Raw genomic sequence first — 23,547 nt, 5'->3', positions numbered from 1 at the left:
CTCTCCATCTCACATGCATTTAGCCTTACTCGCTTTGCTTTTATTGGCGCATCGCGTCAGAGGCACCGTGGTGACTGAGTGGAAATTTGTTATTAATAGTTTATTTTAATCAGATCAGCCTTTGGAGACTTTTCGCTGTTGAATTACGCGGAGCCAAATTACGCAAAACCACCAAGAGTCACATTATCACCTCTAGCTCGGTCCGAGCTTCTCACTCAGGAGCTTTAGGGTATAAAATGCTGTCTGTGAGGTGCTGCTGCGGCGGGAGGGGCACGCTGATATGAAACTGCTAACCAAACCTCAGAGATCTAAATTCCACCCCCGTTCGGAGAAAAAAAACACAGAAATGACGTTATTTGAATATGTGCCCAAAATCCTTAATGAATAACTTAGAACGAGGAGGAGGCAAATGCTGCCCCAGCTGTTTCCTGTTGAAAATGTCTGTGTAATGTAGATAAATGTGAGGGATTTTCTCTCTAAATCCGTCTCCTGTTCGCTAAATCTCACTTCTCCAAAACGAGCCTGCGCAATGGAACAAAGTCGGAATATTGAGATGTGACATTGCCCGCATCTCATCCTCTTCCCCGATTTTTAATGACTTCAAACAAGTTGCTCATTTTCTCCGGGCTTTGTCTTGCGGGGACCCGCGGGGATGTCTAGCGCTCAGTCCTCACAGTGGCATTTATGTGATGTCCTCAAGGTAACTTACCTGATTTCCTTTGGCACTATAGATTTCCACCTCGGCGCTCCACTTGCTCACTGCGCGCACTGAGCATCCAAGTTAACCTGGAACCATCCAATGGAATTTACAACGATTTGGTTCAGTTTTGCTGCCGTTTGCACGCACGACAATGATGCATTTCTGATCATTTTTCTTGTATGTTTTAATCGGTATTTTCTGACAAATGTTCCCATTTTCTTTTAATTGGCTTTATTGTTTATTTTTGGAGGCTTTGCGTGAATCGTGCATTACTTTCACCCGCACGGATGGATTTGGAGATTTTGTGCGCCTCTGTGCGTCCTGCGCTCTTTTTTGCAGCAGAAAACCTTGATGCAGCTCTGAAACTTTCGCAGTAATTACTGCTGAGTCTGCGTTATGAAAAGCTAAATCACCGGACCTGGTGGTTGAGGATGTTGAGGGAGAGGAGAGCTGAAGCGCGGCTGTGTGGCTGAGATGTGGATGGTAACGTCCTGTGTTTATTCTCTTTATCATCTACATTTGGCCCAGGAGCGCCTCTCCGCTGGCCTTGGCGGAACCGCTCTATTCCATCTCACATTTTGGATCGGAAACCTCCCTTGGTGCCTTTTTTTCTCTAATTTTGGAGCACTTTGGTGCGTAATAGCGCACTGACAGTTGGGTTTGGGCTAAAGCAAACGCCGAACAGTTTATTATTAATGTATTAGACGGGTGAATGGATGATGTGGGTTGCTTTAACTCACTGTTTGGCTGGAGAAGGTGTGTGTTTTATAGTCTATTATTTGGACGCGCTCCGCTCGGTTACGCGCTCCAGAGCATCACTGCTGCTCAGCCTCCACAGTTTGACCAACTTTCACATAAGTGTAAGCTAAAATTTAACACATTTCCTCCAACTTTCCTCATCCTGTTTAAAGTTTGCCAACTGCCTCTTTATTTTGCGCATCCAAAACTTGCCAGTCAGAGGTTTTGCGCCTGTGGCTGCTCGCCTCCGGTGATGCTCTGCCTCCAGCAGTGAACATGTTAAAGCTCTGCCCCCTCTCTCTTTCTCTCTCTCTGTGCGTAGGGTGCGATGTGCTGTATCTCCTGTAGCCACACCCTCTCACTACTGCTGTGTGTCCTCACCCTGACTCCGACGGCAACAGGGGCGGGACCCGAGACCCTGTGCGGGGCGGAGCTGGTCGACACGCTGCAGTTTGTCTGCGGAGAGAGGGGCTTTTATTTCAGTAAGTGCACCTTTTTATTTATTCATAAGGGCTGGCTGCATGTGTCCCAGAGCTCTCCACCTCCAGGAGGCTCATAAATAAAAGAGCAGCCAGTTTGGCATCTTGTCTTGACTTTCACTGCATTAATGTTTCCTCCTTCTTCTACATCTTTAACTTTATTCTGTTTGCTTTAATTCTCCAATCTCACCGCTTGGCTCAGTCTGGAAGGAGTTAGGCGATGCTTGGTGGCATTTAGCAACTTTTCCTACGGAGAAAATGGCTTTAAGTGGAATTTGGCCGACAATCGGATAGAAAAGGGAGGGGTAGAAACTGAAAGTTGCTGTGAAGTTTTGTTCTATTTTCCATCAGAGGAGGAAAAACTACCCAAAGAAAACCCCCAAAGACTGAGAATTTAGGATTTAAATCGCCAATTTTTTTCCATTAAGGGCCAGGGCACAGCCCAGAGCGGCGCAGGATTTATGGAGCCTAGTATTCCGCTGTGTTCCTCGTGAACACAAGCAGCGTTCTGTACATTAGAGGCAGGCATAAAGCTGCTGAGATCAAGTTTATAATCTCATCATTCAAATGTCTTTGGCTTCTATCCAGAAATTAGTCTAAATTGCTCCAAATGTCCACGATCACATCCCTCACAAAGAGCCCTTTTACTGATTGTCCCTCTGACTCATGTAGTTTCGACCTAACAACCCATTATAAATGGTTTGGTTCCGTCCCAAAGTTATGAAAGATTTTCCACATGTGGTCGACTTTGTCAGCTGCCAGTTTCAAACCGAAAAGAAGAAGAAGATATAGCATTTCTTGGTGAGATCAACATCTATAACACATTTTCAGTTCTTCTCTTTTCCAGTAATTGATTGCGTTCACCTTAAACTGAACCGTTTGAAAACACACACTTTTGAGAACCTGTTGACTGATGGAAGCTCGAGGGCCAGAAGTTTGAGTCACAGCTGCGGCGCGGCAGAGAAAACACAAAACTAACAGCTACTGTATTCTGAAGCGAATCAAAAGCCTCTGAAACCCAAAAATAACACAGCAGAGGGACGTGTTTTTATTGACATTACAAAAAATAAAAAATGCCTCCGAGACACGTGTGTCAAAACAATTCATACACTCGGTTGGATCTTGTCTGGGATTCAGGTCCAAAGACCAAAGGTAGCTGTAGTACCCAAACATGAGGATGTCTAAATTTACCCAAACAGGAAGTTAAAGCAAAGGGAAACTAAAGTAAAGCAGAAATGTTCAATATCAATTAAAATAACATCCAACATGTCAGATTAAGCCCTGTTTCATGGATGAAAGTGACAAATTCCTTCACCTCGTTCCTGCTTCCTAATATAAACTTTATTTTTTCTGTAATGATTCTTCTTGTTGGAAAGCTTGTTTGTTTCCTCTTAAATAACGCCACATTTGTAAGTCAGTTGCATTTGTGAAAGCAGCAGCAGAGCGTGGGTTGGAACCTGCAACCTCAGGTCCACATGCCACTGAGGCTCCTGTTTGTTACAGAAATAAACAACTAATCATCTGGGCCTCTGTCATGGCTGCTGGTTAGCTATGGGGGTGGGGGAATCCACACTCCAGGAAGCTCTGGATGTCTGGGGCTTGGACCTCCATCTTGGACAGGGCTTGGGAGGCAGGTCTGTGGCCACTCACGCCGACTATTGGACACTCCTAGAGAAACCTTACATACACACGCATGTGTACGCACACAGGTACTCACATTTAACAAGTAAAGGGTGTTTCTGACACATTACCTTGGGCTAAATGCACCATGAGTTAATTATACCCTGTGCTTTTCAGCAAAAATTGTGACAGTTACTTTCTGTACTGGTCAGATAAACAATGGAGACGTGACCTAAGCCCTGGCCCAACGTTAAATATCCTCATGTTGTTTGGCGCTGTGACATCTTGCTTCTCTTCTATTTTTGTGTGTCCCTTTTTTTTGGCGCTCAGACATCAGCTCTGAGTGCTTTACAGCCAGACGGGACTCGAGGAAAAGGATCTTTTCAGTTGTTCTCCTTGCATAAGCTTTAAATGAATTTCTGTCAGAAGCACATCAGGCACAAAGATACGACAGCAAATTAGTACCACTCAGCAGAAAAAAAGGTGTGTCGAGGTTAAAGTTGTGTGTCCAGCAAGACATTCAAAAGCTGTTAATCCTTTTTTTATTAGACCGTAGTAGCCGTCAGGTAGGCTTACTGAGGCCCCCATGCTCCATGAGAGTACTTTGTTGCAAGCAGCATCCCCGACTAATGAATGCTTCGCATTAATTCTTCGGTTAAAAGAAAATTCCCACCTGCTCAAAGTGCATAAGAGTGTTTGTTGGTTGACTGTTATGTCCATCCATCCATCCATTTTCGGCCTCTTATCTGGGGTCGGGTCACGGGGGCAGTAGCATAAGCAGGAAGGCCCAGGCTTCCCTCTCTGCAGCCACTTGGACCAGCTCCTCCGGGGGAATCCCAAGGCGTTCCCTGGCCAGCCTCTCTCCAGCGTGTCCTGGGTCTACCTTTAGTTCTCCTACCAGTTGGACGTACCAGGAAAACCTCACCAGGGAGGCATCCTGACCAGACGCCTGAGCCATCTCAACTGGCTCCTCTCGATGTGGAGGAGCAGCGAATCTACTCCGAGCCCCTCCCAGATGACCCAGCTTCACAACCTATCTCTAAGGGAGAACCCAGCCACCCTGCGGAGAAAACTAATTTCAGCCGCTTGCATATGCGATCTCATTCTTTCGGTCACTGTAAGCTCATGACCATAGGTGAGGGTAGGAACGTAGATCGACCGGTAAATCGAGAGCTTTGCCTTCCGGCTCAGCTCTCGCTTCACCACAACAGACCGGTACAACGCCCGCATCACTGCAGACGTAGCACCAATCCGCCTGTCGATCTCCAGCTTTCCCTCCCTTATGAACAATATCCCGAGATACTTAAAACTCCTCCACTTGGGGCAGGACCTCGTCCCTGACCCGGAGAAGACATTCTACCCTTTTCCAACTCAAGGTTGACTGTTATGTTCTTTTTCAATTACTCACATTTCCCATCAAGTGGTCCAATTTGCTGTTTAGCATAGTCCACAGTGGCTCGATTGGTTCTGCTGCCTTTTGCACATGTGATGGTAACTCTACTTGGACAAGCTGGCCGAAATGAAACAGCAGAGACATTACAGGCACCTCGAGTCTTTCTGCGCAGCAGGTGGTTTAATTGCGTTAAATCAGATGAATCGTAATGATAGATTAATCTACTTTAACGAGTTTGTTTTGACGTGTTGGCAGCAGTGCTTTCAGCTGAACTGAAGGAACTTTCTTCAGTCCTTCACCTTGAGTTTCATTCATACATGAGAACTTTAAAACAACTGAAAATAATTTGTTGCTGTTGTTTACCAATGAAACATTTTTTTGGTGCCAGTTTTAGATGTCACATCAATAAAAAACTGAACAATACAGTCAAAAATTAATGCATAAATAAATGACTAACACGCCATCACCACCATTCCAGCTTTTATCTCCATGACTTTTGCACACACCCATCTGTGTTGTGCACTTTCCTGCTGCCGCGTGTGTTTGCCAGGATCCAGCGCCATAATGTTCATTATTTTTAATATATATAAGAAAACCCAAGCCGAGCATGTACATCAGTGCCCCTTAAATCAAGTTCTCGGTTTCTTTATAGTTTACTTGCATCCCAAACTTGTTCCACTATTCATGGATTTAAAGAGCAAGTCACCCCCAAATCAACCTTTTTTCTGATAAACTATAAATGTGTGTCTAATCGTGCTGCAGACACGTGTAGTCAATAGTTTTGCTCTTTAGTGCATTTTAGTTAAAATTTGAATTTTCTGCCTAAAACTGTCAGTGTTGTGCCGTTGTCAGGTAAAAACTCTGCACTGCATTTGAATTTAAATCTGCCATCGCTATTGGCTAAGAAGTGCCCTAGAACGTTAGGTGGTACCATATGATGTCACAATGTCATTGTGAGCCTGTGTTTGTGTGTGTGTTTGTTAGCGGCTCCACCCTCTCGGACTGCTAGGCTACAGCATTTGTTGCATTTATCAAACAGGAAGTGGGAGTTGAGTAAGAATCTGGTTGGGGGTGACTTGCTCTTTAAGGTGGCATGGCCTTGTTCACAGCTGGGATTGTGAAAGTGGTGAATGAAGCCACTTCTGAAGCAGGAGCAGAACGTTTGGTGGGTTGAGGGCGTGTATGTACGTGTCTTGCCTGCATTTTTCACTGAGCTATCACCAAACACACTGCATCCATTAATGCTTCGTTTTCTGCTGCAGAAATGAAGCAAATTGCATGAACACTTCATCCTTTATCTGAAACAATGCGGTTTGAGCGGCATGGTGCTGCTCCTTGGAAAATCTGCTTTTTCGCTGTCTTAGTTTCTCTCTCATATCCTCACCACCTTTTTCATTCCCTTTTTTTCTCTGAAACTGTCCTCTTATGCGGCTGAGTGAAAAATTCTGGATCCCGTCTTCTTCAGGACACGACTTGGCTGGAGGAAGCATGCTCCTTTCCCTGAACTTCTCCCCTGGCCATGTTGAACTTGGCAGCCCCCTGATTGATAATGTGTCCAGAAACGGTGTTGCAACAACAGTGAGCTTTCTGTGCTCATTGGGTTTTCTCTTTTTTCATACCTATCCACCTTAAGCATGCTGACAGCAAGTGGTCTAAGGGTTGAGTTTTACATTTTCAACCATTGTTAGCACCTTTTCTGCTACATTTCCTAACATTGCACTCCTGCATAACCGTACAACAATTTAGTATGCTAGCTAATGAAGTGTTTTTATCGTGAAAAACAGTGTTTAGCTTTCTTTGTTTATCTTTAAAGGTGCAATTTGTAAGAATAACATCCTACGGTCAAATGTGGTTACTACAGTCCATTATTTTCAGCAAAAATATTATTCTCTACTCATACTCTGAAGTCTGGGGCCTGGGACGGATGGGCCTTGCCGTCATTTTAAATAGAAGCCATTATAGTTAATGAGAGTGGGCACTAGCGATGGGTACCGAATTCAGTACTTTTTAAGGTACCGATCGAATTTCACAGTACCGACTGAGCACCGATTCACGTCATTTGAAATGGTGCCTCGTTTCAGTACCCGTCCTTCATAACGAGAACTTGCCTAGACAGCTGCGCATGCGCAAGAGCATTATGTCGTCGGTGGCTGCGAGCGAGTTGTAAACAGAGCAGCATGGTAGAAAGAACGCACGCTAAAGCTTGGGTCCACTTTACTAAATGCGACGGGTGATTGGGTGAAGATGAAACCAGCGACAACGATCAAAGTGTGAGGCATCATCGTTTTAATCTGCTCCAGCAGCTAAATAAACTGTTTAAGATAACGTTAGCTTGATAAATTAGCTTCCATTGCCACCATTGTTATCAGCTAATGGTGCGTTCGCTTTCTCCTCGAAATTCTAACTTCCCAGTAGGAAAAATCAAATGAAAAAGGACGGCAAAAGGAATGAAGACACACACTAAATTTAGTTCACAGTAAAGATGTTTGCTTCAGTTTAATTATCAGCTTATAAAACTACAAGGACGATGTTAAAATACAAACAGTTGTATGTTATTTATCGTGATATTTATCAAATATGGTTATACATTGAGAAAAATATGTTTAATTATAAAAGATAATTAAAATATTAAACACTCAAAAGTATCGAAAATTGGTACCGTTAAGTACCGGTATCGATTCCTAGGTACCGGGAATTAGTACCGAATCGAATCAAATGTCAAAGGTACCCATCCCTAGTGGGCACACGGCGCAACTTTCCAAGAAGCGCTCAGCGGCGCGCCGCGTCCTGTGTCACCACTTGACTTCTCTAAATCTCAGGCGCGACGCTGTGCCCCAGGTTTTACGGTACAGAGTGCTTACCACACTTATTATGGTAGCTTCTCTCCAACGTTACAGGAAGTGGGGTTGCTTGTAGTCTTGCTGTTAGTTTTAGTTAAAGCTGCGATACTCAATAGGCGGACCTGGCCCCGAACCGGGCATGCACCCCCACCCCCGTCTGTCAGACAAGCTGGAGGGCTAGGGGCAGCGCAGGTGTGCAGTGCTGTTCCATCACAGACCGGACCGGACCTTGCGCTTACAGGTCATTTTGTTGAGTGGCCCTCGGACCATTACATTTGAGTAACCCTGCATTAAACGAAATAAAAACGGGGAAAAAATGGCTGCGAATGAAATCTGTTAACCTTCCTTCCAACAAGATTGAGACATTAGAATGTTGTGATTATTTTATTGTAGAACTTTTACAAATTGCACCTTTAATTTCAAAATGACAGCAGCTCAGTGAAAACCCCACAAACAACCGGTCGAAACTTTCAGAACACAGTCCGAACCACCTCAGATGGCGGGGGTGCTGTCAGCCACTGCCGCAGTGCCGCCCTCTCGGCCCGCCAGGCTACGCCTCCTTTTGGTGCATTTTTAGAACACTAAGTGAAGATGGAGAAAGACTTTTTCCAAAGGATTTTCCTGAACTTCAAAAGCTTCCATCAGTGTGTCAAGAGCATTTCAAGCAATGAGGTGAAAAATGCTCCAGAATAAAATCTTAAAACTGCTCCTTTAAACACCAGGCATCTCCATGGCGTCAGTCAACTTTAGGTCTTGCTAAATTATTTAGGATTTCCAAATTTAGCTTGGAACATCAATGTGTATTTCATCAGAATGAATTATGCACAACCTCCCATGCATCACAGGATCAGCTAACCAGTCATTCTCTGACTTACTTTGGGTTATTACAAAAATTTCTGAAGATTAAGAAAACAGGGTGAGAAGAATACTTTCAGCAGCCATAAATGAGCTCTAATCCTCAGCATTTGGCCCTGTTGCCATTACTGAGTTGCTTGAGCTGGACAGAATGACGGAAAAGTACGTCAGCACGAGCAGACGCGCACACACTTTTACTCACACGCGCACGGATAGGCCTCGTCCCTCAGCAGCAGGGGATTATGTGGATTACAGGATGATCAGGACACCCCCACCACTGAGCTCCAACATGAGACGGAAGCATCTAAAGAAAGGCCTCCTGCGTCTGCTCCATCACCACTAGAAAGGTGTCGTTTTTCTCAAGACCTGATCTGGAAATCTCTGACCCATTCATGAATGTCTGCTGAGCAGGACAAAGACACATCTGATGAAAAGGACATGCAGGCGTCCCCACATTCAGACCTGAACATCAGGTGAAGCTGATGGGATTTGAGGATATTTTGGGACTTAACAGTATTTCACCTTTGAAACCCTTTAATCTGTCAAGAAAAACACGGATTATCCCCACAGGCGCTTCAGTTGCCGTCATTTATTCTTGTTATATCCTCTTATTGTATTTTATGGTTCAGATAATGAATCATCTTCGCAAAGTTTTCAATATTTTAACAAAAAAATAAGACTAAGTGACACAGATGAAGTAACTTAATGAGCATTTGTCAGAAACTGTCTCGATTCCTAACGAAACAAAAGTTTGGAAACTTTCCTAAAAACTCAGTGAATATTTGGGGTAAAATGCAAACAGACGGAAGATGATTAATTTAGAGATTGGTGGACTTTGATCACAGTTGGCATTAAACTTGACGGCATGCCCATTTCATTATTCAAATCCGTGACATATGTAGGGCTGCCCAAAACTATCATTACCAGTTATTTTATTCACGTATCAAAGAAGTTTGGGCATCACTGAATGCTTTAAAATCTGAAAACAAACAAGCAATCAAAGAGATAAAAACATACTGTGTGAATGATGTTGCCTTTGATTTTTGAGGTTTAGGACTTTTTACGTCCGTTCTCGCTTGTTTGCAGGTCTTGATTTTACAAATTAGTCTTAAAAGTTTCTACAGCAGAAACTTGCTAAGAATGTAACTGCATCTGTTAAAGTCAGGTATATTATAGCAGATGCGTGAATATACAAGGCAGCACATTCACTGAATAATAAGAACAATAAGAATAGAAGTAAAGACTCGCAAAAAGTGCAATTCAATTCAATTCAATTTTATTTATATAGCGCGAAATCACGACAAGAGTCGTCTCATGGCACTTCACATAATAAACATTCCAATTCAGGTCAGTTCATTAAGCCAATCAGAAATAATTTTTTCCATATAAGGAACCCAGCAAATGGCATCAAGTCACTGACTAGTGTCAGTGACTATACAGCAATCCTCATACTAAGCAAGCATAAAGCGACAGTGGAGAGGAAAACTCCCTTTTAACAGGAAGAAACCTCCAGAGAATCCTGGCTCAGTATAAGCAGCCATCCACCACGACTCACTGGGGATCGAGAAGACAGAGCAGACACACACACACACACACACACACACACACACACACACACACACACACACACACACACACACACACACACACACACACACACACACACACACACACACACACACACAAAGACAAAGTAATGTGTCTATAGTTATATTGTGATGTCTTAGTAAATATTCTATTTGGTGAGAGATAAACTTTATTGTATTTATCCTAGTTGATCTATAATTAAACGGGTAAACTAGTAGTGGCACATCCAACGTCAAGGAAAGCAAAAAGTTATTATCAGGAGAGGGAGAATGTTTAAGTGGTTAGCAGCAGTGTGCTAGACGATGGCCCCCTCCATGAGGCCACCACAGCTCAGCAGAACATCATTGTAGCTTCTTCTGGGGAGAAAAACACTTACAGAGAAAATAAAGTTAACAGCTGAAATAGCAGAAAATAATACAGTTAAAGAGCAGATTGTAGAAGAAAGTAGTCGAGTGTGAAAAGTGGTCAGTGTATCCTCCAGCAGTCTAAGCCTATAGCAGCATAACTACAGAGATAACTCTGGATAATCTATCCTATTTAGATGGAGGCATGAAACCTCTAAAATCCTGCAGGGTGAAACCAACAAAAAACATCTTCTCCGTTTGTTTCAGATGATTTTATTTTTATTTCTTTCACCTTCAGCGGCTCCAGGTCCTCCTTCTGTCATGTTCTGTGTCCCCTTGGCCCCCAGCCCCCTTTTGTTCTTCCTCGGGTTCTCCTCATGTGTCTTCTTGTGTTCCTCAGCTCTCTTTAGGCTTCCCTCATGTCTCCTCCTAGTCACTCCCTTATAGTTCGTGGTTAGTAATAGTCCTCCTCACCCTGCTAGTCATTAGTTGTTTATCTTTTTGCCCTTAGTCTTTAAGTTTAGTTATTTAGCACTTTTGAGATTATGGTTTATCTCCCCCCTGCTTTAGTTCTTCCTCCCATTTAGTTATGTTAATGGCACCTGTCTTCCCTCCAGACCTCACTCCTCACACCTGTCACCTGTTCCCCTGATTGCCTCCCTCTTTGTTTTAAAGCCCTGTCTTGTCCCTCAGTGTTGTTGGTTCGTTGTCATATTGTCTACGTTGTTCGTTCCCTTCTCAAGTATTTTTTGACTCTTTGTTCATGTGTGAGTTTTGTTTGTTTTTCGAGTTTTCTGTTTGTTTTTGAAAGTTAATCTTAGTTTTGTGCCGTTGATTTTTGCACATCCTCCTTAAAGGGGCATTATGGAAGTTTGACAGCCAAAACATGTATAGGAATAATAAATGTCTTCTTCATACATTCTCCTGCAATGCCCTGGTCCTGTAGAATGAGCCCTGGCATTTTTACTGTGATTGCCTGTTTTTCTGTAAAATCACAGAAAAAGAGAGATGCTCGGGTCGAGCAGGCTGCTTCATGCACGTTCACGCTCAGGCATCGCCCGTAGCGTTTGCTATCAGTAGCTTTAGCAGCAGAGAGAGAGGCAGTGCCACTTTGTCGCTGTTCCTAACGCCTAGTGACAAAGCTAGCTACATTTCTGAGGACCCTTAGCTACTTTCTGTAGAACTTTCTTCTAGATGTTTCCTGCAAATTAGCAACAAAACAGCCATTTTTGCTCCGAACCGTTCTTTGGTTTGACGTTGTCTCAGCTGTCATCAAGGATATAAAAGTTAGATACTAGGAATGTTACTAGAGTGTAGCTCACCTTGTAAGATGCTGGACTCTCATGCAGAAGACCAGGGTTTGATTCTGGATGTGAACATAGTTCATTTAGAGTTTCTTTTTTACATTAATGATTTTTTTTTACAGTAAGATGCCCAAATTTTTATTTGAGACTCGCCGAACGGCATTGAATTCACAGATAAAAAAGATGTGGGTTCAACTTTCATTTTGGAACAATTTTTCAAGCAAGGGAAGGGAATGATCTGAGCATGCAGGAGGACTGACCCATCATAAACCTTTGTCGGCTGTGCTGAAGAGAAAGGTACAGAACCACATTATTTAATTAATTAGCTGCACGTTCTCCTGTCCTCTGTCCTCCGGGCCACACACACACACACACACACACACACATGGGACCGTCTCAGCTGTTATTTTCGTTAGAGTGTGCACGTACAGCATGCACGAGCCTACTATTGAAGCTGCCGTTACGCTTTTGGCCTGAGGGAGCAATCGCGAGCATAAAAATTCAAAAGTCCGTAAAGTCCCTTTAATAAAGGAATTATTTTCTTTAAAACCTCTCCTGCCTTGAGTCGTTCTGGGATATCTGCATCTTCTAAGTTGGTCAAGGCTATTGTGTGAAGTGAGAATATATCAACATAGCTGTCATACTGAAGAACATCCTGCTCCTCATTCAAATGAGCAAAAGCTGGGAGTTTTGCAGTTTCGCGCATTGCTAATTGGGCAATGCACCCTGCTGGCTTGTCCCTGATGTTTACTCTTGTGACTGCATATTCTCCAAGATTTTCCTCCTCTGATTCTCGCCACAGAAATCTATGAAGATGCATCTCTCTGTCTTCCAACCGGACTGAATTATACATCTTCCTTACATCACCCACGGCAGCATATTTCCATCCATCCATCCATTTTCGGAACCCGCTTTTGTCAACGCAGGGTCGCGAGGGGGCTGGTGCCTATCTCCAGCGGTCAACGGGCAGTCAGGCGGGATACACCCTGGACAGAGAGCCAGTCCACCGCAGGGCAGCAGCATATTTCCCATCCCTGAATCAGAGGAGAACAGCACGAATTTGGTTAAGGACATCTGGGCCTTTCATGAGAAGTTAATTTAAGCTTACACCTTCAAATCTCTGACTACTGTTCCACACCAATCTTACTGGTGTTGTCACAGAGTGCCGGTTTAAAGCTATGAGGTGACACATACCAGACCGGCCCATTCCAGTTGTTTATGAGGGATTTGTTATTAGTTCATGAGGGATGTTTGCAATTATTGATGGCACTAAAGCCTTTAAAAGCAAAGCTTTCAGAGCTGATTATTATTCACATGCTTTTCCCAGACCTGGGCCAGCTGATTATCCTACGCTACCACCGGCACCGGCTGATTTCTTGTCCCCTTCCAGCTGTTTGTGCAGTAGGGTGGCAAACTATTTTTGGAATGAAAGCCGACGTTAATTTGTAAAGCTTGTTTTAGAAGCGATTGGAAATCAGGCCAGGAAAAGGAGGCACAGACCTCCCCCCCCACCCCCTTTTTTTTGGCTTTTAATGGCCTTTATGTAATCATCAGCTTGGATTTAACTTTATATTCCTTAATGTCTTGACATCAGATGTTACTGTAACAGCCAAGGTTGCTCCCATCAGCCATCTGTTTGCTCAGAGGGAAGAAATTCCTAGAAAAAAGTGCAAAATACCTGGCAAACTCCTCGTGCACGTGTGATTTTAACAAATAAAAGGCAGAAATAAAGGCAATCTGGGTAGACGCCGTTCCTGGATTTCTAAATAATTCAGCTGCACGGTGAATTTTTATCAAGATGTGCGACTTAAAAGCTTTTCTTTTCTGTGACTCATTCACATTTCCATTACCAAACCCGCTCTACTGGGGGGGAGTCTAAGGAGAAAGATGCTTCTGTTTCTGAATGAAAGTTGCTCCCAGTTCCAAAGCAACAATGTCAGAACGAGGCGGATGCAGAGCAGGAGTTAATGCACTTTGTCAGTACTGGCAGACCTCGGAGCCAAGAGCTATTAACTCTGAGAGGGAAAGGCATTTCCTCCTTGTAAATGCCATATTAAATTATTATTATTTCATTTTGTAACAGGGAAAAGCCCATCTCTTCACTGGCTTTGTGCTGTTTCAGCATGAGCGGGTACCTGCGAGCGGAGCGTTTCTTCCAAAGCCACCATCTTTGAGCTGAGTGTCACCTCCAAATGGCCTTATAAATTTTAACTGCAACCATTTCCACATTTTTTCAGTGTGTTCTCTGAATGGGTCTTCTGGGGTGGGGGTTCTGGCAGATGAATATGTGAAGGAGCTTCGAGGCCGGCATGTTTCTGCAGGTGGATCGGACTCGGGAGACTCGCGGGGACTCGCAGTTAGAGATCACTGAGCCAGAATAACACAGCGAGACATTTAGATAACTTCTCCTGAGTTTTTAACAGAAAAGCAGCTGCCAACGTAGGTCCACTGTGTGCAGTATAATACGCTGTCAGTATTAGGCCCGGTTCACACGGCAGGATCTTTAAATTACAGGAAGATTGTCACACCACTAGAGACCACACACACCGAGATATACAGGTGCTGGCCAGTAAATTAGAATATCATCAAAAGGTTGAAAATATTTCAGTAATTCCATTCAAAACGTGAAACTTGTACATTATATTCATGCAATGCACACAGACCAATGTATTTCCAATGTTCATTACATTTAAATTTGATATTCATAAGTGACAACTAATGAAAACTCCAAATTTGGTATCTCAAAAAATTAGAATATTCTGAAAAGGCTGAATATAGAAGACACCTGCTGCCACTCTAATCAGCTGATTTACTCAAAACACCTGCAAAGGCCTTTAAAAGGTCCCTCAGTCTTGTTTTGAAGGCACCACAATCATGGGGAAGACTTCTGACTTAACAGCTGTCCAAAAGACAATCATTGACACCTTGCACAAGGAGGGCAAGACACAAAAGGTGATTGCTAAAGAAGCTGGCTGTTCGCAGAGCTCTGTGTCCAAGCACATTAACAGACAGGCGAAGGGACGGAAAAAAATGTGGTAGAAAAAAGTGTACAAGCTCTAGGGATAACCGCACCCTGCAGAGAATTGTGACGACAAACCCATTCAAAAATGTGGGGGAGATCCACAAAGAGTGGACTGCAGCTGGAGTCAGCGCTTCAAGAACCACCACGAGGAGACTCATGAAAGACATGGGATTCAGGTGTCGCATTCCGTGTGTCAAGCCACTCTTGAACAAGAAACAGCGCAAGAAGCGTCTCGCCTGGGCCAAGGACAAAAAGGACTGGACTGATGCTGAGTGGTCCAAAGTTATGTTTTCTGATGAAAGCAAGTTCTGCATTTCCTTTGGAAATCAAGGACCCAGAGTCTGGAGGAAGAGCGGAGAAGCACAGAATCCACGTTGCATGAGGTCCAGTGTAAAGTTTCCACCGTCAGTGATGGTGTGGGGTGCCATGTCATCTGCCGGTGTTGGCCCACTCTGTTTCCTGAGGTCCAGGGTCAATGCAGCCGTCTACCAGGAAGTTTTAGAGCACTTCATGCTTCCTGCTGCTGACCAACTTTATGGGGATGCAGACTTCACCTTTCAACAGGACTTGGCACCTGCACACAGTGCCAAAACCACCAGCACCTGGTTCAAGGACCATGGTATCCCTGTCCTTGATTGGCCAGCAAACTCGCCTGACCTTAACCCCATAGAAAATCTATGGGGTATTGTGAAGCGGAGGATGCAATACGCTAGACCCAACAATGCAGAGGAGCTGAAGACGACTATCAGAGCAACCTGGGCTCTCATAACACCTGAGCAGTGCCACAGACTGATCGAGTCCATGCCACGCCGCATTACTGCAGTTATTGAGGCAAAAGGAGCCCCGACTAAGTATTGAGTGCTATACATGCACATTCTTTTCATGTTCATTCTTTTCAGTTGGCCAACATTAGAGAAACAAACATTTTTTCATTGGCCTTTAGAATATTCTAATTTTCTGAGATACCAGATTTGATGTTTTCATTGGTTGTCACCTATAAATATCAAAATTAAACGTAATAAACATCGGAAATACATTGGTCTGTGTGCATTGCATGAATATAATGTACAAGTTTCACGTTTTGAATGGAATTACTGAAATATTTTCAACCTTTTGATGATATTCTAATTTACTGGCCAGCACCTGTAAAATCACTGATGTAACAGTTTTGGTCCCACTCCCAGTCAGACGAGCAATCTCATGAGATCGAATGTGACTTTAAGTAAACAAACCTAACAGGAGAGGAGCGTGCAGCGCGCTTCTGTTGCCTCGCTTTTCGATTGGTTAAACACATTCGACATGAAATTCTCAAAAATCTGACGAAAAAATTCTAACAGATTTGATCTTGCTGCTTTGGTCCCGACATCCTTCTGAGCAGACCAGAATGCTCTCACCCATGGACGTAGTTTGGACTTGAGAAGTGTGTTTGTGTGTGTGGGTGGGGGTGGGGGTTGGGGGGGGGGGGGGGGCAACTGGCATAAGGACCGGGGTCTTTACAGTAACAAAAAATATGTATAAAACTACAGCCTAGAGGCTCTTTTATGCAATGTCAGGAATGCAGAACTGTCAACTACACAGGCGGCAAGAACAGCCAATCACACATTAGCAAGTATCAGCAGAGCCAATAGATGAGCTTATGGGACATGTCCCCCCACCAAAACTATGTCCATGCTCTCACCACACCACATGTGCATGGCAGGAATACCTGATAAATTTAGATTGCTCTGCTGTGTTAACTGGGCCTTGAATGGAAAAATCCAGAAAAATATTGCCCTCTGGTGGAGGAGCTACAGGTGAAGGCACTAATCCTGATACTCCATCTTGATGCTTCAAAGGAGTCATCACCTGCTACTACCATGGATATCTACATTATATTATAGTCTTTTAGGTCATAAAAATAATTTATTTTGGAAAATTGAATTAAAAAGTGCTTTTCTGACCCTGTGCTCGATGCGTATTTGGAATCGTAGGATGTCCAAGGAAGATCCCGTCTTTTTTGCCTTTGCTTGCTAGAAGGGCTCATCTACGACTGATCAGATTTAGCAGCAAACCGATGTCTTCCCTTGCTAAGTGCAGACTGTTTTCCTGTCACCGCCACCAACAGAAAGCTTGTTTTGGGTTGTTTTGTAAAGAAACCGTGAACTTGGCGCAGCAAGAAAGACCCCTTCCTTGGACATACTATGATTCCAAGTGACGTATCCCGCCATGGTTGAAAAACTGTTCCAAAATTACGTCTTTTCTGGCCGTGAATTCAATGTCTTCCTGTGCGTCTCATTTTGGGCGTCTTATACTGTAAAAAAAAGATCATGGAAAAAAACCTCCAAATAGCAATTTGATAATGCAACCGAGTCCTCCACGTGTAAGTCAGGTGTCTTACTAGTTGAGCTATCCCTTTAACAATTTTTCACTGAAAATATTTCTATCACCAAAAATGGTGTTAAACCCAGCAAACATGTGGATGCTTGATGACAGCTGAATTACGTTAGTCCGATCAAAATGTGGTATTTTGAAATACAAACTATTATTACTATATTTTCAATGACAACTAGTTCCAAAATGAAAGTTTCAGTAATGTCTATTTTGGTCGTCATTTCTGGAAGCAGGGCAGTGCGAGCTATAGGGAGCCTAAGTCACTTCCGCACCATGGGTCCCCCGAAGAACGAAAAAATGAATGCAAGCCAACGGAGCTAAAAACGTTATTTTCTAATCCGCTTTGCCTTACGCCGTGGATCGTACACGTTGTACTGTAATTTAAATGAAAAGTAATGATGGGGGTTTCGACCATACCAGTCACGTACTTTGAGATGTATCAGCTTGTAAAAGTTCGTAATTAGCATGACTACAAACTGGAAATCAGCACGCCGCATATGTGACATCACCACATAATCTCCTCCCCCCTAGCGTAGCTGCTACTTACCACATGACCAGTTTTATGGTGGTTCTTTCCTCCTGTGGGAAGTTTGCTGAACTTAGAGCCATTTTTCCCTCAGTTTTCGCCGTGTCTGGTTCGATGACCTCACTTTCGTGAAGAGCATTTGTAGTTCTGGACTTATTTTTACACAAAACGTAGAATATCGTCCCCCCCTGTTCGAAAATAACTGCGTTCTTGGTATCAAAATGCGTCTTTAAAATTCACGGACATCATATATGAAATCCATGTAACAAAACAAGCGGAATTAGAAAATAGCGTTTTTAGCCCCATAGACTTACATTCATTTTTTCGTTCTTCCAGGGACCCGTGATGCGGAAGTAACTTAGGCTCCCTTTAGAGGCATTGCTCTGCGCTGTTCACATATTGAGCTGTACATCCTGTCTTTGTGACGACAGTAAGGCCAAAACTGAAGGTCTCATTTTGGGGTGCACGTGGGCGGGTTGAAGAAGCCAAGAGTAAAAAAAATAAATCCAATGTTAAATATCGACTTTCCGGCCAGTGAAAAATAATTAGGAAGTGATTATATACACTTTTTCATGTGGAAAAGTGAAAATTTCAGGTAATGGCTCCTTTAAGGGCAGAAGTGGTTTGATCTGGAACTGTGATAATATTTTATAAGAGGGTTGATAGCAAAGTTTCAATAAAAAAGATCGGTAACACTTCCTGTTACAGTCCCCTAATTACTAAGTGCTTGCATGGTAATTACATAGTAAGTTATTGTTTCTGAGTTATGAAACAGTCATTACCATGTCACTCAGGTTCAATTCTAGTTTTTATTTGTGTTAATCATTCGCAGTAAATACTGCTTTACACAATAATTACACTTTAATACAATTACACACTTTAATTACACAATATTACACTTTTACTTACTATGTAATTACCATGTAAGTATTTAGTAATTAGAGGACTGTAAAAGGAAGCATTACTAAAAGATCTGGCTGTGGTCAAATTTCAGCTCAGTGTCTTTGAAATGGATGAAGACTTTGTTTTCCTTGTGTTTGTTTTACCACTTTATTTATAGAGTGCTTTTAACACGGCATTACAACCGACCAAAGCGCTGCACTTATTAAAACAACACAAGCAGAAATAGTCACTTGGGTCATAAAAACAATCAAAAAGAACAACAACACATGTAATTGTGAGTAAAATCCGAGAGTTAATCAGTAGATGTAAAGTGGTGGGTTAATTATGAATCAGCTGAGGATGTAACCCAACTGACGTCTTTTTTCTGTTCTTCTCACATAGATAAACCAACAGGGTATGGCCCGAGTACCAGGCGGTCGCGCGGCATCGTGGACGAGTGCTGCTTCCAAAGCTGCGAGCTGCGGCGCCTCGAGATGTACTGTGCCCCGGCCAAGACCAAGGCGGCTCGCTCTGTGCGTGCACAGCGCCACACAGACATGCCCAGAACCACTAAGGTCAGTAACCTGGGACACAGAGCGGACAAGGGCACAGAGCGCAGGCCAGCACAGCAGCCTGACAGGACAAAAAACAAGAAGGTGAGCTTATCTAACTTTGTTCCATAGAGAACGGGATTTGTGTTATTGATTTGTATTTTTGCAAAATACCAAACGCAAAGCTTTTTATGTCTTTTAAGGACCTTTTCCAGTAATTTTGCTGAGTTATACTAACATAGACGGATGTTTTAAGGGTTCAGCAAGTTCACGTTTATAATTGTGGAGCCAGAAAGTAATAAATCTAATCTAAGTTACTTCGTTTTCCTCCCACAGAGACCTTCATCTGGGCATAGTCATTCATCCTTCAAGGTATGGGTCGAATTACTGTGCTCTTTTTAACTGATGATTAACCTTTTTAACGCATTAATACTTGCTGTTTCTGCTTTGAGTTGCCAACAATGAAAGACTGATGCCCTCATGCCAAAAATCTTCATGACAGAGCCTGAATCTATAGCAATGATCTTAACTCAGAATCCCCCTCAAAAAACTCAAGTCCAGAATGATCCTAATTGAAAAATCATTGCACGTCTCAAGTATGTAAGAGCAAAGAGTCCAAAGGCGATTATCCAGTGTCCAAAATCATAAAGACATCCGTTGGATTTTAGTTCAAACAAATCTGGGGTCAACGCCCTGACCAACGAGGAGCGATTAAAGCATTTAAAGCTTGTCAGAAACAAAGCATATTTTGTTCAATTCGGTTGCTATTGTCAGATTTGCACAATCTGTAGTTGGTTTCAGTTTTGGATCATTAATGTTTTTTATCCCAGGAACAGCATTCAAGTTTTACGCCATGTGCAGGAGGGTGCATGATAGAAGTTAGCGTTGATAGACATAGCAGCTGAATGCTTTTGCCTAAATTTGGTCTTTTGGTAGAGCATGTTTACATTAATTAATTTATTTATTTGATAGGGATTACGTTAATGAATTCCTACGGACACTTAAAGTACACTTAAATCTGACGGATTACAGCACGAATGCTAAGTCACTTCCACATTCCCTAGACATGTCTCACAAAAACATTACAGGACCGAACAGGACAGTAAATTCAAAAGGAACACATCACAGACACACATTTTACATTTCATAATCTCAAAGGTTAATGGTTACTTGACTGATTTGCTTTCAGCCAATGTCTGATTTAGCTTTTGAAAACTTGTAATGCGGAGCACCCCTTTATTGGGAGTGAGGGACTGTTCCAGATTTGACTGGCCTTCAGTCCAGAGGCTCTTTTTCTTTTTCTGTACAGGACCTCACAGTCCACCCTAGCCAAGGCCCAAGTCTTGAGACTGCCATGATCCCTTTTTTACTCGTAAGGTGTGTTTCCCCTATGAGAACTCCAGGGTAATTTTACCAGAACTTCCCGGGATGCGTGTGTCTCCACTTTACCGGACCAGCTGAACGGGCTCACACAGCAGCTCTCCCAGTTATCCGATATGGATTAAATTTCTGTACTTTGACAGAATAAAACTTTTAAAGTTACTGTGAATGCTTATGATCAGTCTGATCAGTGACATCACTCACTGCCGAAAAAGTTGCGATATGCGGAAGTCTGAAAAGTCCTGAAGGGGCTCAATTTGTATGAGACACAACAGCTGAGAGGACCGGGACATCGTATCTCCTGCTCAAATTCCCCCTCCCAGAAATTACTCTGAAGGTCCGACAATGGAAACACGCCTACAAGTCAGACATGGCAGGTGGAGGAAGACTGTGGCCCAATCCCAATACTCGCACTTCCACCCTTGTGCCCTTCAATTACGCAATCCCAAACAGGGGTGCGAGTGCGTAGTGTGTCCCGATTCTCAAGTGCGAAAGTTGATCGCGCTCCTTTTACACCCTAGATCCGCACTTCACCCAAGTCCACATAACCCACAATCCATTGCTGTGAGAGAAAAGGCTCAAGCTCCTAATGGCATTAGTTCGTTTTAGGACAATTAGTTGACGCTCTGAATGTTTTAGACAAAGCAGCAATGAATTTAAATTTCTTTCAAATAACTGGTTGGTTGTTTGTTTGAAAGTTGTTAATAAAAGTTTTTTTTAAAGTATCACAGCGACCTGCATCCCGGCATGCGTTGTGATTGATTACACAATGCTGCCTGTCTCAGTTCGGCAATTATGTGCAGACTTGTGTACCATGCACTCGAAGCCTTGCTGCGCACTTACTCCAAGTGCACTTTGCACTTTGCAGTGTGAGTATTGGGATTGGGCCTTGCAATTCAGAGAGTCAAATTCAAAGCTGCTGTAGCAAATCTACAGAACAAGCTAGGTCAAACACGGCCGTGGAACACTCACCCCTCCCTTCGTGTAACTTCCCTGAAACGCTTCTGCTGAAACTGGAAACCCAGGTTGCCAGAGAAAACGAGAGAGCGCTGAACACCAGTCACCTTTTACTAGGTCCAAAAGTCTTTTGTTGTTCGTGACAATACAATACGAATCGCGGGGTGAACGAGCATTTGTGCACGCTGCCCCAAAGCTGTGGAACTCGTTGCCCACTGGAGTTCGGCAGACTCGATCACTGGTGGTTTTTACATCTCGTTTAAAGACCCACTTTTACGATTTGGCTTTTAGACAGTGACTCGTTTTAGTGTTTTATTGTGTCGTTGTTTTAATGTGTTCTTAGTATTCATCATGTTTTATCTGCTTTTGATCGGTATTCTTATCTTCTGTTTGAGTTTCTTAGAATGGTCGCGTTTTGTTTTAGCCTGTGCAGCACTTTGGGCAGCTCCCATGCTGCGTTTTAAACGTGCCATATAAATAAACTATGGTACGGTGTGGTGACTTCAAACGGTGTTTTTCTTATTGGGACTCTGGTAGCTTGGCCTAAAGCTGAAGAAGAAGAAGTTGAAGGAAAACTCCCTTTTAACAAGAAGAAATTATATTATTATTATTATTATTGCCCTATTGAACTCAAATTAATTTAAAAAAGTTTTTGGGTGTTTTTTCATGGCATGGACATTAAATGGTTAAAGTAATAAACAAATAAGATGCTTTAGGTTATTCCTATTGCTCAGACCTAATGCAGGCTGAGCTGTGTAATGGATAAATCGGATTTGTCTTATTTATTTGACCCGTACAAACTTCAAGTGGGGACAGAGAAGTTGGTTTTATGACCACCATAAAAGTGTTTTTGTTTAGCTACAGTTTCCTGAGGGTTCTGCTTCAAAGGGCAGGAGAAGCATCGTTTACACCCCCGTTTCTTGTAAGCACGACCCCAAGATATGGGTCCAGATCACCCCTACCAATAACACTGCAGGACCTTCCTTTGTTCTGCCCTTTATATATCCCCTATATATCACTCTATATATATAGGGATATATAGGACTCACTCCTGAGGCTGCTTTGGGAAGAGCCTGTCTGACTGTCTCCTCATTTCGATATTGCAATATTGAAATGAAACCCTTTTGATTTAATAATGGACTGCTTTCTCATTCTTTTACTAAGTCTCTAAAAGAAATTCATCAACAGCTGTTAGCACTTTAATGCTATTGTCCTTTTCATCTTTGTTTCATTTGGGTCCAACGATCGTTTTGTTGTGCAGCGCCTTTCTAGAAGGCTCTATATAAATACAGGCTTGTTTGCCTCAGTGTATCTGTTTCATTTATAAAATCACACGTTTTTCACGTTTATTTGCAGGAGGTGCATCAGAAAAACTCAAGTAGAGGCAGCGCCGGGGGCAAAACGTATCGAATGTAGGGAAGCAGCGAATGGACAAACGCCCTGCAGCTTGGGAGGAGAGATGGGAGTGGCCTTACCTGGTACCCTGTGGAACTGTTCACCATTTAACTAAACAAAAGGATGTAAACAACGGCTTAGAAGCTCCTGAAATGGTAGAAACGTTAGAGCTAAGTGGTGTTTTAAAGGTGTGATGGGGTGGGGGGAGGTAGAACTTGTGATTAATTTGTACACTGCACCAATCCATATTGGGAAGGATTATTATTATTATTATTTGTTAATGTACAAAACTAGTTTAGCTGCTGAGACATGTGCAAGAGCTCATTAGGCCTCCATGTTTGAGCTGCAACACCACCACCCCAACTCCAGGAAAGGTGAGAACTTATCTGGGTATCAGCCAATCAGAGAGCAGCAAGCTGAAGTTGGGAATGAGTGGTCCATCTTATCCGCTGCACTTTGTTGAGGTGAGCCCTTTTTACTCCTGGTGAAACTGGGTCACACATAGCAGTCCTCCCCTTGTGACATTTTATCTTCAGAATTTGTATTTATGCACCATGCATTACTGTGGATATTCTGTTTATTTTAAGGACAAAAACCATGTGGT

The 23,547-nt window shown here is 43.0% G+C and overlaps 1 protein-coding gene across 2 annotated transcripts; it reads left to right on the top strand.

Moving 5' to 3' along the window:
- The first annotated feature begins 495 nt into the window (after window positions 1-495).
- igf1 (insulin-like growth factor 1) lies at window positions 496-23,108 on the top strand. Of its 2 annotated transcripts, none has more exons than XM_015961332.3 (5): window positions 496-700; window positions 1,761-1,920; window positions 19,063-19,316; window positions 19,548-19,583; window positions 22,905-23,108. In XM_015961332.3, exons 1-5 carry the CDS (start codon window positions 653-655, stop codon window positions 22,962-22,964), a joined length of 558 nt encoding a protein of 185 aa, XP_015816818.1. In that variant the 5' UTR covers window positions 496-652; the 3' UTR covers window positions 22,965-23,108. The 2 variants fall into 2 exon arrangements, with proteins under 2 accessions (XP_015816818.1, XP_015816830.1); XM_015961344.3 differs by lacking the exon at window positions 496-700 and adding an exon at window positions 1,084-1,183.
- The last annotated feature ends 439 nt before the right edge of the window (window positions 23,109-23,547 follow it).

Source organism: Nothobranchius furzeri, chromosome 1, assembly GCF_043380555.1.
Source record: "Nothobranchius furzeri strain GRZ-AD chromosome 1, NfurGRZ-RIMD1, whole genome shotgun sequence".
NCBI lineage: Eukaryota > Metazoa > Chordata > Actinopteri > Cyprinodontiformes > Nothobranchiidae > Nothobranchius > Nothobranchius furzeri.
This window is presented reverse-complemented; position numbering and strand designations above follow the sequence as displayed.

Bases quoted from the DNA above. Each gene is read 5' to 3' on its own strand.
- igf1 (XM_015961332.3), top strand. From the start codon at position 653: ATGTCTAGCGCTCAGTCCTCACAGTGGCATTTATGTGATGTCCTCAAG. The intron at 701-1,760 runs GTAACTTACCTG...CTCTGTGCGTAG, and splicing joins ATTTATGTGATGTCCTCAAG to GGTGCGATGTGCTGTATCTC. The intron at 1,921-19,062 runs GTAAGTGCACCT...CTTCTCACATAG, and splicing joins AGAGAGGGGCTTTTATTTCA to ATAAACCAACAGGGTATGGC.